Genomic DNA, 17,242 nt, shown 5'->3' on the forward strand with positions numbered 1-17,242 from the left:
GGGTTGTATGTGAGAACATTTCGAGGAGAGTTGACTCTCTCCATTCTCAGCCGTACCAGGGCATATGGGGGCCATATAACAGTGTTGTTAAATGTATAAATGTAATTGGATAGACAACAGTCAAAGTTGATACAAGACTCAACCAAGGAAAGACGATACTGGGCAGCCATTCACTCCCTCTCACTTCATGGCTGTGAAACCTGGTCTTTGAAAGTAGACAATAGTCGTAATTCCTACATGTTTGATGAATCATATAATCGAGATGTTACCAGCATATGATGGAAAATCTAAATGAATCAATACTATACGGAAGACCTTAAGCGATTTAAAGGATGACCTAGGAATTGATCAATCGAAGATATCAACTATTTAGACTAGATATCATAGTTTTGTATGGAAGTAAAATCCTACAACTTTTAAAGCCTAACTTCTAACCCTAAAACTCTTAAATATAACAATCCTAACCCAAAACAGTTCACTTCACGAGAAAATCATCATTCTGAAGATTAAAATTGAAGCCAAGTACAACTCTGTGGATTGAACTACAAAACATACTCATTCTATAGCATAGAAGTACTACTCACTGACAGAAAGGTTTCTTGATCAAGAAGGTAAAACCATTTAGTAATTCAGAGAGAAATGACTGATGATTCCATCAGATTACTTATAAGCAATACACAGTCTAGAACGATCTATACATGGAGATTTGTAGCTCAGGTGAATGATTTGGAGTTTTTTTCTCTGAAATTGAAGAACCACACTATCAATATACGTATATTCAGTTTGCCACAATAAAAGACATGGAAAAGGAAACAGATTCTAAGTTAGCCACAAGGATATAACTGGAAAGTATGGGGTAATACTAAATTGTAGATTGAGAATAATCTAATGAATACTTCTAGGTTTACATCCAGAAGTTTATCACTTACAAACATTGTTCAGTATAATATTTAGCCACTTTACATCGACTATTAATCCTATACTGGCTAACAAAGTACATCATAGTGGGAAGTTAATAACTATATGTGATGCATGCTACAATTAATTCAATGAATGAAGGTTGAAATCTCGTGATCAAATGATAGTATTTCTACTTTAAGACTACTTTATGTGAATGGTTCAATCATAAACAAGCAATGTTTCAATAGTATTTATGATCAAATACGAACAATCTATGATCATCTCCAACATTTAAATGTATAATTAGACTTCAGATACATGGTTCTACCCTAGATTAATTGTCATGAAGACATTGGTTAACAGTTCTGTTTGTAATGATTGTTTTCTAGTAGTTCAATTCGTGAGTCGATTAGAGCTAGACCACTATGAAAAACCTGAAATCACTGAACGGCCGTTTCATCCTGTTGTGAGACTCCTCAGCAGTGTGCATTCACGATCCTGCTCGTGAAATTCCAACCAAAGACTTTTAGTCAAGCGTGCGAACGCTTAACCTCTAGACCAGTGAGTCAGCCGGCATTCAATAGTGTTGATGTCTAACTTCAACCAATGATAATGCTCCACCTTCCACCATTGTTTACATTGGTCACGGCTTCTAACCGAAACTCCAGGAAATCTATCTTGAGCACATGACGGTCATTATCAGAAAGTGGGGTTTTATAGAGATTGTTTTTATTTCTTTAAAACTTACAATTTCCTATAAATTTCAAAATATACTCTCTTTTTTTGTTCATTTACCTTGTTGTTTCAATATGATAACTAAGAGATAATAATATTTAGGGCATTACATGCATTGTATACAAAGAAAAGATCTCATTGTGAAATAGAAATAATACCAAATAAAGAATAATAAAGAAGAGAACTATTCAATAATCAATATGACATTGAATATATATCCATATTGATACAAAGAAGGGGGAGGTGTGTGTGTGTGTGTGGGTGGATGGCACAGAATACAATATATGTTACATAAGTGATTTGATTTATGTGTTTTAGTTGTGATATTACTCTGGGGGGGGGGTGTTTAGATTGAAGTAAAGCATATCATGTTGTTATATAACCTGATATGATAAAAGGATTGGACAGTAATGCAATGAAAGAAAAGAAGAGAAAGAAAAGGGAAAGAAAAATACAATATAACATAATTTAGATTAAAATGTACCAAAATAACGTTGACCAAAATGACTTGGTACAACTGGATGAATTTCTGATGTAACAATTCTTAATGCTGGATTACGTGTTAGAACATTGATAAGACCTATGAAACAATAATAATGAATAAATGAACTCGTTGACATAAATGATAACTGAAAACTTTAAACAAGAATAATGTATATAAGTGAATAGAGATTATTAATGTGCTTCTAAATACCTTGGTACGGTCGAGAGTGGGGAGAGTTAGCTCTCACTCTCGAAATACTCTCATATGGACACGTGCATAAAATCACTGACAAGGAAGTCCTACTCAATGCCTTCTCGCACCACGGCTGTTGTTTACGACATTGAGAGCATCAAAAGCAAATGTCCGGCGCTTTAATCGAATTGGTAGACACGAAGAGTCCATTTAGGGGAGTTGGAAAACATTGATTCCAAACCAATGGTGCACATGGGATTCAGGATCCTGAGGGAACAGATGGCTTATGAACCAATCGTTGGTCACTAGCTACCATGTGACTTCACGTTCTGACGTTGTTCCATTGCCTTGTGGATCAGACCTTTGGGTCAAAGGCTCTGGATGTGACCCCATAGGAAAACCACCTGCTTCGGTTTGGACAGCCGAGCAGTATCATAGCCCTCACACAAATCGGATGATTCATGTGGCGAATATTTATTTGGTACCTCGTACTAATGTTTTTTTTTGTGTGTTTAAATAAATGAATAAGTGTGCTAGTAGAAGTGGAATATGATTGGTTAGTGAAACGTCGGCAGACAGATACACATCTTATTAAGTATTCGATATGTGATTTCATTTTCTGTAGTTCTACTCTGAACACATTGAGTGTAGACTGATTGAAATTGTTTAAAAAAAACCCAAACAATACTTTATTTTAGTTCTTCATATTTAGTTGTGAATAATGTATCTGTTATAATGTGATCTAATCTGTGTACAATGTAATGATTAAGTGTCTAGTCTAGTGTTAGCATAGATCTTGGCCATTGATCGTATTATCATCTCATAGTAGTAGTAGTAGTAGTAGTAGTAGTAGTATAATGTGGGGTAAGAAAATAATTCCTTATTGTCTCATTATATCAGATATTTAAATGGTAAAATTATATCGCCGCTACGATCTTCAAGCAAGCAATCCGATTCAAGAGAACAGCTAGGGAATTTTATGCAAAATTCAAATCATAGTGAACAATGGTCTATGTTTGATTAAAAAAAATTGTTTACAAGGTTTAAGAATAACTTCTATGCATTTACAAAATGAATGTGACATGATATATAAGTATAATTACGAGAAACAAATGCGTCAGGTACAGATTGTATCTAAGTTTGCATGATGTGATATGACTCTAGGCTTCTCGTACTGGTCAATGCGTCATTGATTTGGCATAATGCCAATGTCATAAAAGTTGGTGTTCCAATTAGCAATTTTGGCACGTGATAATTAACAGGGCATAAGAATATAACAAAATCTTTAAAGTAAACTATTTTTCATTACAGCCCCTTACATCATCATTAGGACTGAATATGAACCGAACTTTAAGTACATTTTACAATGCACTGTCTTTGGTAAAATAAACATATTTTTATGTCCATATTATTATTATTATTATTATTACTATTATTATTATTATTTTAACACATAGATATTGGTACAAGGAGGCACAAAATACATATGGGCTGTGATACTGCCCGGGTGCCCAAACCGAACCGCGTGGTCTTCTTAGGAAGCCACATCCCGAGCCTTTGACCTAATGGTTTAACCCACAAGGCAGCGGAGCATCGTAGGGAGATGCAGTCCCATGGAAGCCGGTGACCAACAATTGGTCCATACGCCATTTATTCCTTCAGGATACTGGAGCCCATGTGGATCATTGGTTTGGAATCCGGTTAAAGCGCCGGACATTCTCTTTTCGTCCTCTCATTTTCGTAAACAACACCACCGCCACGAGAAGGCAGTGAGTAGGACTTCCCTGGCAGAGGCTATATACACGTGGCCATGTGAGAGCATTTGGAGAGGTAGAGCGGACTCTCCCCACTCTCGGCCGTACCAGGGCATTTGGGGGCACATAGTATATATAGTAGATAAATACTAACAGTCAATACTAGTGACAATGAACGAACGGAATCTTGCTTTAATATACGTTTTCATAGTTCATAAACTTTGTGTTATACCTGATTTTGTTAATGAATGGGTTTGTTTTCATTCCAAAAGTATCCTAGTCAATACTACAAACTTTCATTAGAAGTCTTCGAAATCTCGGTGTAAATAACTAATATGAGCAATACACTATTAAGTATACTATAACTCATTTACAAAGTACTAGATTACTTACTTAGCTTTGAGTTGTATTTTTTAAGTAAGCTAAGTAATACCATCTGTCTTAATGAAACCGAAGTATATGAAAAGCAGTTCGAAACCTGTGGCTAATAGGAGAGTTCATCATATTAATACGTTTTCTAACGAATTCTATATTTGCCAGCCACTTTGCTATAGAATGGTAAGAGGATCTCCACATATCAAGAATTAATCTGAGAGGTAGATCAGGTTTGAGGAGAATAGATTCAAGATGAATTCATAATTGAATAAACAAATCATGTCAAAACGACTTTACATTAAAGAAATATAGAATCGTTCAGGGAACAAAGAATCTATCGTTAAATAAAAGAAAAGAACAACTTTTTTTATATTACAACTTACTTTGTGGTGATACAAATAAAGTAAGCAATATTACATTTTCTATAGGAACATTATAAGTTCTTAAAACATCCAGAGCTTTCAAAACAGTTATTCCAGTACCTAAACGATTACCATAAAATAGAATAGGAGAATAGAAGAAAAACAAACTCAGTTGTATCCAAGGTTTTAACATTATTTGGAATATCTAAAACAATTAATCCCTTTCTTTCTGTATTATATCGTTATATGCAATCGTTCTTTCATATATTACTACCATTGAAGTAATTTCTTCTATGAATTCAGTGTTCATCTTGTTGTGCTAATGAGGTATGGCAACTTGGACCGATGCATACAGGTGTCTGATCCTACGCTGTAGGTGACTACTAACTAAATTTCAATAGTGCGATGAGAAGACGAAAGTTATCAAAATCATTTGATATATTTGTGCAATACATTTCAAACAATTCGACCACACATAATATACTTGTTAAAAACATTTATATATAAAAAACAAAAGGTCAACTAGGTAGATTAAATTTTCTGATTGAGATCATGAATCGATTGATGTTAGACCACCACTGAAAACCTGGAAGCACTAAACGGACTCCTCAGCAGTGCACATCCATGATCCCGCTCGCCGGATTCGAACACAGGGCCTTCGGTCTCGAGCGCGAACGCCAAAACTACTGGACCACTGAGCCGGCATCCAATGGTGCCAGTGTCTAACATCAACCAATCCACGAAATCGCGCGACCATCTTCCATTGTACTGAGGTAGATATCTGCCTCTACCTGACATGGATTAGCTCCATTGGTCACGGCTTCTCATTAGAACTCCGAGAATTCCTTCACGAAGCTAGTCGCTAGTGAGCACATGGTAATTATCAGATTAAAGGTAAGCCGTAACAAAGAAAAATTATTATTATTATTATTAGCTCTGTTCAATATTATATTCTGGTACAATATAAAATTCTCAGCACGCGGTATTTCAACATGTTTCTTTTACACAAAAAAGAAAAGAGAAAGGTGAAAAAAGATCTGATTCTGTACCTTTTTTTTTCAACTAGAGACATGTTTAAGAATACAGGTTATTGACTATGTGAACTTTAACAACCTATTCGTTACAGAGTATATTTGCTAGGTAAGGTATTATAGAACTTTTATACCTTCGCTTGAGTGCATGGATTTTAATGTATTGACGTCTCGTTCTACCAGAAGATATACAAGGAGGAATATATGAATGAAGGGGATGATTAGTATCTGATGAGATAATACCTGCCAGGAGTTTGCAAGACTTCAGATGTCTATCCACAACCATATTAATAATGACCTCAAAAGATTCACCACACACTCTGCTAACTGCCTTCAGCACTCTCCGCAATACAGCAGTCTTTCCTCAAAAACCCGGAAAGGAATAATAGGTAACATGAAAGAATTGACAAACTGTAGGAGTAAATACCGAGTAATCCCGAAAGCATTCAGCCTCTTTATGTAGTAAGTCAGATAGAAAACTTCGAAAACAGTAAAATATGAGAAGACCAAAAGAGATCAGAGGAAAAGGTAGTACCAAGATAATTGATCTTCGACAATATGTTTATCAAAGAGTTTCCAATGGCACAAGCATTTTGGGATCTCAACATGGTGCTTAGGTACTGTTCATGTCTCAATCTAAAGCTAACAGCTTGACATTTAGATGGATTAAGTATAAGACCATTAACAACAGACCAACAATCAATACAAGACAAAAACTCATTCATTTCTACGGGATGTAAAGAGGTAGAAATCGGCATACATACAGTGAGATCGTTCGCATATTTCACAAGTGCTTTTTGTGGAAGATGGCAGATCATGAAGAAAAAAGAGAAAATAAGTGGTGAAAGAACAGCTCCTTGTGGCATACTTTCATAAGACAGTAGAGACGTTGAACACTTTCCTCCAAACACAATGTACTGTTCTCTTCCAGAGAGGTAAGAACATAGCCAGTTGGTTATCCAGCTGTCAGTGTTGACGCTGATTAACTTGTTAAGTAAAAGTTGTCTTGGGACAATAAATAAAGTATAAAAAACCACTCTGGATAATAAATAAGTATTACCAGGGTAAGTTAAAGCTGAGAACAAATAGTTTTAAAACACATAAAGGGGGTTTCAGTTTCCGTATAACCAAGGCTTCAATAAACCATAGTATACGCCTTTGAGGGCTTTTGTATAACACTACAAATGATGACTTGATATCAACCAAATGTTTCGCAGTGGAGGAAATATCTCTTTATCCTGTGATCTTATTCGACCATTGGATTTCATTTTTTTCTGGACAATGATGAAGAATATTTATAGGTTAAGGAAGATTTCGAAAGTAAATTGTATTCTTTAAGTTGAATCGTTTAACTATGAAGCTAATACAACTGTGGACAACAACCAATTTAATTTTTATAAATAAAAATAATATATTTGAAATACCCCAATGAGTAGAAAATGGGATTTTTGACGTTTTGTGACTTAGTGTAAGTCACTTCTTCAGAAAATAAATTTTGTTTATCGATACAACAAGGTATTGATCACTTGTAAAATAGATATTCTGATAGCTTACTTCTTTAAGAAGTATGAAGTGTAACTTAGTGTTAAGATTTCGCTTAAGAGCAGAATGTTTTAACCAGCAAAACACACCTCTACATAGATTTATGTGCTGGATTTCGGATTTTGTTTTTGCTTACGGAATATCAATACACTGACAGGGTATCCAGATCAAAATAAATGAGGAGAGCCATATATATATATAAATCAGTCATTTTAGGTTAAGCGCTATAACAACTAAACCATTCTTTAAAATTAAAGTACAAAGTATCAACTTCTATGGTTAGGTAATGGGAACACAATGATAGAATATGAGAAGTATTGGAAGCCATAAATGTTGAGATCAAAAATTTGGAGGTTCACAATCTTACATTATAAATCAAGTATTGTCGAAAGATCTTGGGATAAAACAACTGAGCAATTTTCCCGTACAGTGTGACTTTGAATAGTTTTCTGATTATTATTAAAATAAATCGTGAGAAATGTGAATAAATGGGGAAAAACATACCTAAAATAGGATACATTAATAAAACCTTTCTATTTTCAATATTCGGTGGAAATTTAGCATAATATACTTTAGCATCAACATCGTTTTCTTTGGCTTTTTGTATCAATATCTTTCCAATACGCATAGATCTACAACAATCTCTTAGGCCACGTTCCATTGCTTCACCAGATCGCATAACAGATACTCCACAATTTCCACGAAGAAAACTTATACCTTGATATGAATGTCCTGTGTAAATGAAAAGACAAACAAACGATAGTATTAGACAGTATTAAGTGACGTGAGAAGCTCAAATCTTCGTCAAACTTTTCGATTCACAATAACGACGTAACCTAACTTGATGAGCAGAGGTTTATATATCTGGGCCTTGAGACATATACCCTTTTTGTGTAAGATCATATGATATAACTGCTTAGACCTACCTGATTGAAAGCAGTTATAAACTATGCTAACTTAGAATAATACGCTTACTTCTGTTAAAGAGCGGTCCAGTGCAAGTTGATTACCATTAAATTGATAGTAATTAGTTTCGTTAATAGTTATATCACAAGCATACATAAAGTGTCTATATAAGAAGTGATTGTAGGTCGTTGAACCTAGGTTTAGTGCTATTTAGCGCTCTTCAGCAAGGAGTATCAAAATTTTTCAGTGCACTCCGTACGAGATTCGAACAGGTATTATTCAGATTCATAGTCCGAGATGATACCACTGAACTGATAGTTCAATATAAAAACAGACGTGTACGCATGATGAACAAATTTACCTGTGGGGGTCGTGACGCACACGTTTTCATAGGGAAGTTGATTTAAGCCTTCTTCAACTACTAAACGTATCTGAAAGTAATAGGAAACATTAAAAGTGGTGAACAAACATACTAGACAATCTGCATTGAATAAGAATTCGTTCCTTGGAGTATCTCTACAAAAGTATATCAAAATTATTAGTTAGAGAACATACTTATTCCTTATAACTGTTTGCAAGACACGTACATGATCCGATTGTGGAAGTAATATTATGTGTTTTGAAAATTTGGATAGTACATCATCTACTTCAATGTTATATATTGATGACTGAAGTTCCTTTAACTTTAAATTTTCATTTCCATTTTCATCATTAACACACGAAGATGATTTAACCTTTAACCATAAATTAAAGGGTTAACAAAACAACTAACCTTAATATAATGATGAGGCATATGAAACAAATATAATTAAGTGGGCACCGAGAGCAAGTACTGTCACTACAACTAGGATTTTAATGAAAGTAAGGCTAAAAACGAGGAAAAATATTTTAAATATAAAAACGGATTAAGACAACTATTTATTTAATTAGGTACATAGAATGAGAGCTTTTTGTCTTAGTGATAACAATGAATAAAACATGTCCCCCGATAGATATGTCGTTTTTAAGAGAATGGCACTTCTTAATGTCTTCAGAACCTAAGACTTTTGACGTACACACCAAACCTTCACGTGGTTTTCATTTTGGGACCCAATAAATCGGATATGCGAGACGCGTTAAAAAGGGATTCTCACTGGGCCTAATAATTCTAACAAAATTGAGTGATGACCATCACAACAATTTTTATTTTCTCTAAATCTACATATGTCTGGGTTTTTTTATCGCGAAATTTTCACAAAGTTCGTCCAAATTAGCACGAAACATCAAAAAGTTGGCAACTTGTTGTGCTTACTTGAGGTGGAATGTCTAGTTATAAGAATCAGAGAAGCAAAAGTGGTGGCATCAACTGTAATAAAATAAGCACAACTGGTAAAAGACAAGGACTGCTATCAAGCTATGAGAATTTGGAAAAATACTGTGCTAAAAACAGCTATGAATTGAGAAGCATAATTTACATCTTTTGATACACTATGATGGTCCTAAAAGATATAAAAATAGTAAATTACATATCTATGCATTCGAGTTTTTTTCCAGAAAGAATATTTACGTAAATTTTAAAGTCAACTTTATAAAGCCTTAATAACTTGTGTTGTTAAACGACTCGATCAATGTAGTGGAAAAGTAATAGGTCTGGTGCATTTGTTTTTTTAAAAACAAAGTTGTGTATTAATCTAGTAGAAGAAATTAACTAATCAAGTTCTCTGCCTAGGAAACGAAAATCCAGCAAACAAGCATCGCAACCTTGAGGAGTTTGGATTGAGCTCTTCAAATCCCAAAATCTGGTAGATTGATTTAGTAAATTATTTGACCTTTAGAGATCTGCATTTAGGTAACAGGAAAACATTATTGATTATAAAACGTATAATTTTCTTTAATTCCCTTCTGAAAGTGGAGCGGTAGCTTAAAAAGAGCAGTGATTTTTGTACTTGTTGTGATTATCCTTGCTTTGTGTACTTGTTGCACCAAAAAGCATTCTCGGCCTACTTTAACTAAAAGTACTTTGGTAAGGTTTGAAACTTCTGCTAAACGTTTTCCTTTGGTACTTTTTTTGCTGATTGACCGACACTCGTGTTCACATTGTGATCATATTGCGTTTTAAGTCTTTTTAATCAAATTACAATGGTTAGTAAGACCCATAAATGTGGAAAACCAAACTGCTTGTTTCCCGTTGAGAAAGGAACGCAATGAGATGAGTGTAAAAAGTGGTACCATACAATGTGTACACGTCCAGGTCCTACGGCATACAAAAGATACTGAAGGCCTAACTCGCATTGGCTTTGCATGTTTTGCTGTACAAATAAAAAGTTACTAATTCAAAAGGCTGTGGGCCTATTGGTTTCGTACTGTTAGAAAAATGATGGCGGTTGCGCTGATAACACGAGCACTGACTCTGAAGAATGTGTCAGCGTAGTACATGCTGCTATCGGACCCGCTAAACATCCGACTGTTATCGACGGGAAAGTGAAACATTAACGAGGAGTGAAGTGCCGATTGATATTGACATTGGTAATCATACACGTGTAGCGGAAATTGAAGACTAGGATAAAACTGTCACCGTTCCAAATAGTTTCGAGGTGGCTGTACTGAGTGATGATAAATGGACTTCAGTACGGAGAAAAAGAAAGGAGAAGAAAAAAGCTGTGAGCGAAACACAGCTGGTTAGCAAGTCATCGGAAGAGACGGTATCAGAAACAAAAACTCCACTGCGTGTCAAGACAGGTCTCCCTGAGAGGTCAGTCATTTTTCATAAGTTAAATGAATCTTCCGATAAGGGACCAAAGCCTAGATTTGAACACGATCTCAGTCATTTTAAGTCCTTAATAAGTAAACTACTCTCAGATCCAGTTTCAGCAGTTAGTGTTTGTAAGCTTTACAGAATAAGACAAAAGGTGGATTCTGAAAGTCCTCGGAAAAGCCGCCTCTTTAAGGTTACATTCAACACGGTTGAAGAAAGGAACCTGATTCTAGGTAACTCACGTAAACTGATTGGATCCGGAATATGAGTCCGTGAGGACCTCAGCCTAGCCGATCATATTAAGAGACGAGCTGCAGGAGTGGAAATAAATGAGCGTCACCGAAACGGTGAAAGAAATCTCGTTCCTAAGGGTTTTCAGGCTATAAAAGTTCGGAGCAAAACGATCCCCATGCCACTTTGGGTGGCAAGGGGAAGCTCTCCACAGACCTAAAGGTATGCTACACAAATGCTCGCGGCCTACTAAATAAAATGGTGGAGCTCAAGTCAGTGGTGGATAAAGAAAAACCGGACGTTATTGCTGTCTCGGAAACTTGGTTAACGTCAGAAGTATTAGATAGTGAAATCCAGTTGACTGGTTTTTCAACCGATAGGGCTGATAGATTAAGCCGTAGGGGAGGCGGAGTTATCCTGTACACGAGAAGCACCCTAGCCATAAGATAAGCTGAGACAGTAGCACATGTTTCAGGGATATGTGAACTCGTGAGATGTAAGTTGAAATACCGACGGCAAGATATTGAAGTAGTTGTAGTATATCGGAGTCCAGAATGTGTAGCAAATGATTTTCTCCTAAGTAAACTTAAGTCCTGGTGTAACAACGGTAAAAGCCTTGTAGTAGGCGACTTTAATGCACCATATATAAACTGGGTTAACTTAGAAGTAGGGTCATCGATATCGTCGTCCGACTGCAAACTGTTAGAAACCTCAATTGGATTAGCATTATTCCAACACATTAGAGATCCCACAATATACGACTTAAGAAACTCTTCTTTTTTAGATTCAGTCTTCACACACGGTGATGACTTTGGTCAAATGGCTTTTTCCCACCACTGGGGAGAAGTGACCATGCAGTCATCGTGTTCAAATTCATGGCTGAGATTGCCTGTCAAACAGTTGCGCCGGCCCGTCCTAACATGTGGAAGGTAGATATGCAGGCAGTTAACTCCGCAGCATCGGCTGAGAACTGGGAAATTGACTCAAAGGCATCAGTACAAGAGGCATGGATTCTATTCAGGCAGTTATACAATCGGGTGACTCAACCATACATACCCTGGACTGTCCCAAAGAAAAAGAAGCACAGACATCCCTGGATAGGTTGGGATATTCAACGTTTAATAAGACAAAAGAAGAAATGCTGGGATGTTGCCATCCGCCTTGGCACAGCAGGTACGATGGAACGCTACAGATCGATAAGAAACGAGTGTATAGCAAAAATTCGAGAAGCTCAAAGGAATATGAAATGCAGATGGCATAATCTGCACTCAAGTAGCCCAAGAAAATATTCCAGAACATAAACTACAGAACAAGGATGCATAATTGGATTCCCAACCGAATTAAAGAAGGGAGTTAAATCTGAAATGAGAGAGGGTGATCAGGAAAAAGCAGAGGCTATGGCTGGCTATTTTGGGGCAGTTTTCACGCAGGAACCTCCTCTAGAGAAAGAATCAGATCAAAATAAACAGTTAACAAACCACCTGCTCACCGCGAACTTCGATCGAGACAATGAACCTATGGCTCTAAGCACCTTAAAAACGGAAAAGTCAACAGGACCAGATGACTTACGCCCCAAAATCTTGAGACATATCGCACAATATATCGCGGCCCCACTGACTGAGATATTCAATATGTCACTTAACCAAGGTGTGTTACCTATGAACTAGACGGACGCAATCGTCACTCCCACACACAAAACAGGTCCACGACAAGTTCCATCAAATTACAGACCTGTAAGCCTCAACAGTGTTGTGGTCAAAGTAATGGAAAGAATAGTCAAACGGACCATAACGGCATTTATGGAAACCAATAAGTTGCTGAATATGGTACAACATGGTTTTAGAAAGATTATATCCTGTACAACAAACCTCCTTATAGCTAGGGAGCTCTGGATTAATGCGCTAGACAACGGAAACTCAGTGGATGTTGTCTACATAGACTTCAGTAAGGCTTTTGATGAGGTGCCAACTAAGAGACTGCTGTTGAAGTTGAAAACCTTGGCATTACTGGACCTCTTTTAAAATGGACTAAGGATTTCCTAGTAGGTCGTAGACAGAAAGTAAGAATAAACTCCAAGTGCTCCATCTGGAGACCAGTACTTAGTGGGGTACCTCAAGGTTCCGTCCCAGGTCCATTACTTTTTATACTGTATGTTAATGATCTTCAGAGTATAGTACAGTCCCCAATGTTATTATACGCTGACGATGTAAAAATCTAACGAGTAATAACTGAATACAAAGGTGCATGTGCTCCTCAGACAGACTTGAATATCATGATAAAATGGTCTAAAGAGTGGCTGATGCCTATCAACGCGGAAAAGTGTGTCTACATGCACTTGGGGGATTCAAAGGTTAATAAGTACAACATAGGGGATATGTCATTACCCGTAGTCCGGTCTCATAAGGATCTAGGGGTGACAGTGAGTAATGATCTTAAGACGACGGCCCATTGCCGGAAGGTCGCAGCCAAGGGGTTTCGAACCCTCTGGGCTTTAAAAAGAACATTCACTAAGTTAGGTACTACCATGTTCACCACAGTATACACATCCTTAGTGAGAACTAATCTGGAGAACTGCGTTCAGGCTGCAAGCCCCTATTTAAAAGGCGACTCGGACATACTAGAAAAAGTACAGAGGGCAGCTACCCGTGCAATTCCGGAACTCCGGTTTTATCACACAAAGAGCGGCTTGAAAAACTGGACCTCTTTACTCTGTCCTATCGCAGACTAAGGGGAGATCTAATTTCGATGTACAGAATACGGAGAAATGATTTCGGACCTAAATTATTCTCTCTCTTTCTTCCCATTAGATTGGGACACCTCAGAGGACATAGCAGGCGAGTAGAAAAGCCAAGAACGAACAAAATACCCGTGGCATACAGGTTTTCACACCGAGTCATCAATACTTGGAACCTGCTGTCTGAAGCAGTGGTGTCCGCACCTTCAATTGACTCTTTCAAGAGAAGACTGGACACTCACAGAAGCATACTAGAAAAGGAATAACATAGGCCGTAGGCCTTCTATCCTTACTACACAAATCTGAAATTTGAATCTGAGATTATTTGATCATAGAGTATTTGAGTGTATGATAACATTGATATTTGCCAGCCTATGTACATACGAGACTAAAAGGAAAGGTTAACTTGCTTTCGAAAGACCTTAATTGAGCGCTACGTCACCACCTGTACTAGAAGTTAATTGCACGGTTTGCAGTTTGACATTGCGAATGATAGCGAATATTCTCTAATTGTTTCCATTACACCAATTTCGTTCTGTTGGTAGAAGTGGGTCGCATCAAGTATATATAAATTCCTGCTAACTTGGTAGGCGGTAATTCAAAGAAGCATTTCGTGCAACTTTATTCCTGCTAGAAAAGCAAGAGGTGAACATTACTCTCTCCGAACACAGTATAATTGTGTTATTAGTGAGATACGCCAACAGATATCAGGAAGTTTGATCATTGATTTCAAAATACCTCTAGCTTTCAGTGCTCCAAACTAGCTCTAGAAGAGTTTTACATGTTTATAGTCGTGAATAGATCCTTAAAATAAAGTGTTTTAAGTCTTGTACATAGGTGCTGACTCCACCAATTTTGTTGAACTGATCCATTGATGAAGATGATCAGTCACTTATTCGTAGCATATAATGATTGGGTGCGCCATGCTTTGACCACATACTTTTCGATTCATAAACCAGTTTCTAAATATACGTTTAGACCTCATTTCTAAATTTCAGACAGGCTCTGTATATCCATGGAATTTTATGTCTCTAAGTAAAGTAAACGACACTGAAGATGATGATACTTAGTTGTTAGATATGTCATGAAGACAATTTCGAAAAGTTAAAACACATCGGTACTCACTTTCGGGACCGAGGTTCATTCTCAACAATATTCCTATCTAGGTGATGTAGGGATATCAGTGACATCTGTCTAGCAGATGGGCTAAAACCATATATAGAAATTAACCTATGTGTTCTTATGGATGATGGGATTGCTTAGCTCACGTCATTTCACATCAGAATCACACCACTCAAGGATTCCTCAGTCTGACATATTTTAAATACAGTCAAGCTATACTGTTATCACAGAGAACTGAAATTGGCCTACTAGAATAATGTAGGTTAAAGTAAACAGACTAGAGAAATTTATTTTGTTTCCTCTGTAGAATGTTTCAGGTCATGTTGATGACTGATAAATTCACGCTTATCATCTGTGACCCGAACGATATGTGGAATAAGATTCAGTGTCTAATGATGTCTCCTATAGTTTAGATGTGTTCATTTCGTCGGATAACTTGGGTGGGGTTCAGTGACATCTCACTGACCCTATATAGATACGTATTGTTCTACTCAGAGACAGTATTCTGATCTGAAAGCTGTTCATAATAATAGTTCGTACATGCATTCATCCATATTCTGAAATAAACGATATCTCATATACTTTTTACTGAAAATGATTATTAGTATCTTTAGGCAGGAGTGAAGTTATACGAATGAGAGCCTAGTGTCACCATCCGGGACTCTACTAAACATTAAGAATCGCCCTATAACGTCAAGGTGTAGGCAAAAGAAAGCAGCTAATTGTTTTCAGATCACGTAGGATATGTCGAATATAAAATGGTGTCTAGACCTTGACTTTAATTGACACAAAAAATTTGACAAATATCAAGATACTGGCAAATGTAAAAAGTCTAATTGAATTTATCAAGTGATAATAACATTTTTTCATGTGCAAATACTATTATAATAGAATTATAACAGTTTCAGATAATCCGGATCTATAAAGGAGTGGATTCCTTTCACTTTCCACTTTCGTTCTTACTCACTAAATTCAAGTTTCATGAACTGTCGAGAATGGTCCGCATTTTTGTAATTTGGCCTTGAGGTTAGATGCAAAATATTTTCCAGCCACATCCGTTTTCTACAACAATTGGGACTCTGACAGGTAGATAAATAATTTTTCTATGTGGATGAGACGTTATTTTAGAAAGAGCGACTGATAGTGGTCAGCCGTCAGAAGATTGGGCTCTGATTTTGGAAATATGCGACACAGTAAATGAAACGGATGATGGGTGAGCCTTTAGAGAAGACATAATTTTAATTTTATAGGCCTAAGGAGGCTATAAGAGCGATAAAGAAACGTCTAGTCACTTCTGCAGGCAAAGACAACGTTTCAATATGGTACACATTAACACTCCTTGAAACTTTAGTAAAGAACTGTGGAAAAAGATTTCACAGTCAGGTTGCTAACAAAGAGTTTCTGCATGCTTTTCTAAAACTTTTATCACCTAAGAATGACCCTCCACAACAGCTACAAACGAAGGTTTTGTACATGCTTAAAGTAATTGCTTTCAAATTGTTGACGATCTTCCTAGTGTTGGATATCAAGTAACTGGGATGTCGCTGGTAAACGGGATCTGGAAAAAATATATGCTTCGCTTTTACAAAAAGGAGTGCAATTTCCAACGGTTGCACCAGTTGACTGTTATGCATCAAAACCGTCAAGAGGCGTAAGTTTGAGTGTTGTTTTTTGATTTCTATGTAACCCTTTTTACTTGAACGTAAATGAATTATCAACGTAACACAACCCGTAAAGTTAGTCTTCATAGGTACATTTATTGTGGTGAGTTGGATTTCGTTCCTTTGGAATAGGTTATTCAAATTTGTGAGTATAGTGAAAACTACTGTAAAATAGTTCCTGTCTTATTGGTCCGATATCTGACTATATTTGGATCGTGTGTATCATTGCCATTGAAACATACATGTTGCCAATCCTCGCATATAATTATCAACTTAACTCGCGTTAGTGGATAACGGAATTGAACAAGTCAAATTCAACAATGGATTTCGAATACATATACTTCATACAACCATTGATCCAGACAAACGATCGGAAAAACGAAGCGAAATGATGCGCAGTGGAGAAGACGATTGAGCCGACTCAATTTAATCAAGCGTTCAATGATATTTATAGTCAGACAAAATAAGTTACAGACATG

The 17,242-nt window shown here is 36.6% G+C and overlaps 2 protein-coding genes across 3 annotated transcripts in view; one reads left to right on the plus strand and one right to left on the minus strand.

Moving 5' to 3' along the window:
• Positions 1-1,612: 1,612 nt before the first annotated feature.
• Positions 1,613-10,056, minus strand: MS3_00008859 (uncharacterized protein; the record flags this gene model as incomplete). 2 transcript variants are annotated; one of them, XM_012941885.3, is made up of 8 exons in its annotated part: positions 10,022-10,056; positions 9,054-9,148; positions 8,837-9,015; positions 8,755-8,797; positions 8,643-8,712; positions 7,880-8,107; positions 4,824-4,922; positions 2,109-2,215 (listed from the first exon to the last, which is right to left on the minus strand). In XM_012941885.3, the coding sequence occupies exons 2-8, from the start codon at positions 9,072-9,074 to the stop codon at positions 2,109-2,111; spliced, it is 747 nt and encodes a 248-aa protein (XP_012797339.2). In that variant the 5' UTR covers positions 9,075-9,148; positions 10,022-10,056. The 2 variants fall into 2 exon arrangements, with proteins under 2 accessions (XP_051065849.1, XP_012797339.2); XM_051217200.1 differs by having other exon boundaries at positions 1,613-2,215; positions 8,837-9,148.
• Positions 10,057-16,133: 6,077 nt separating this feature from the next.
• TOM1L2 (TOM1-like protein 2) overlaps positions 16,134-17,242 on the plus strand; it is a gene marked incomplete at its 5' end in the record, with an annotated part of 36,979 nt that continues 35,870 nt past the window's right edge. The window contains 4 exons of the mRNA XM_051217201.1: positions 16,134-16,188; positions 16,231-16,315; positions 16,353-16,584; positions 16,619-16,753. Coding sequence (XP_051065850.1) covers positions 16,134-16,188; positions 16,231-16,315; positions 16,353-16,584; positions 16,619-16,753 — 507 coding nt within the window. The remainder of the gene's footprint in view (positions 16,189-16,230; positions 16,316-16,352; positions 16,585-16,618; positions 16,754-17,242) is intronic.

This window comes from Schistosoma haematobium, chromosome 6 (assembly GCF_000699445.3).
Source record: "Schistosoma haematobium chromosome 6, whole genome shotgun sequence".
Classification (NCBI taxonomy): domain Eukaryota; kingdom Metazoa; phylum Platyhelminthes; class Trematoda; order Strigeidida; family Schistosomatidae; genus Schistosoma; species Schistosoma haematobium.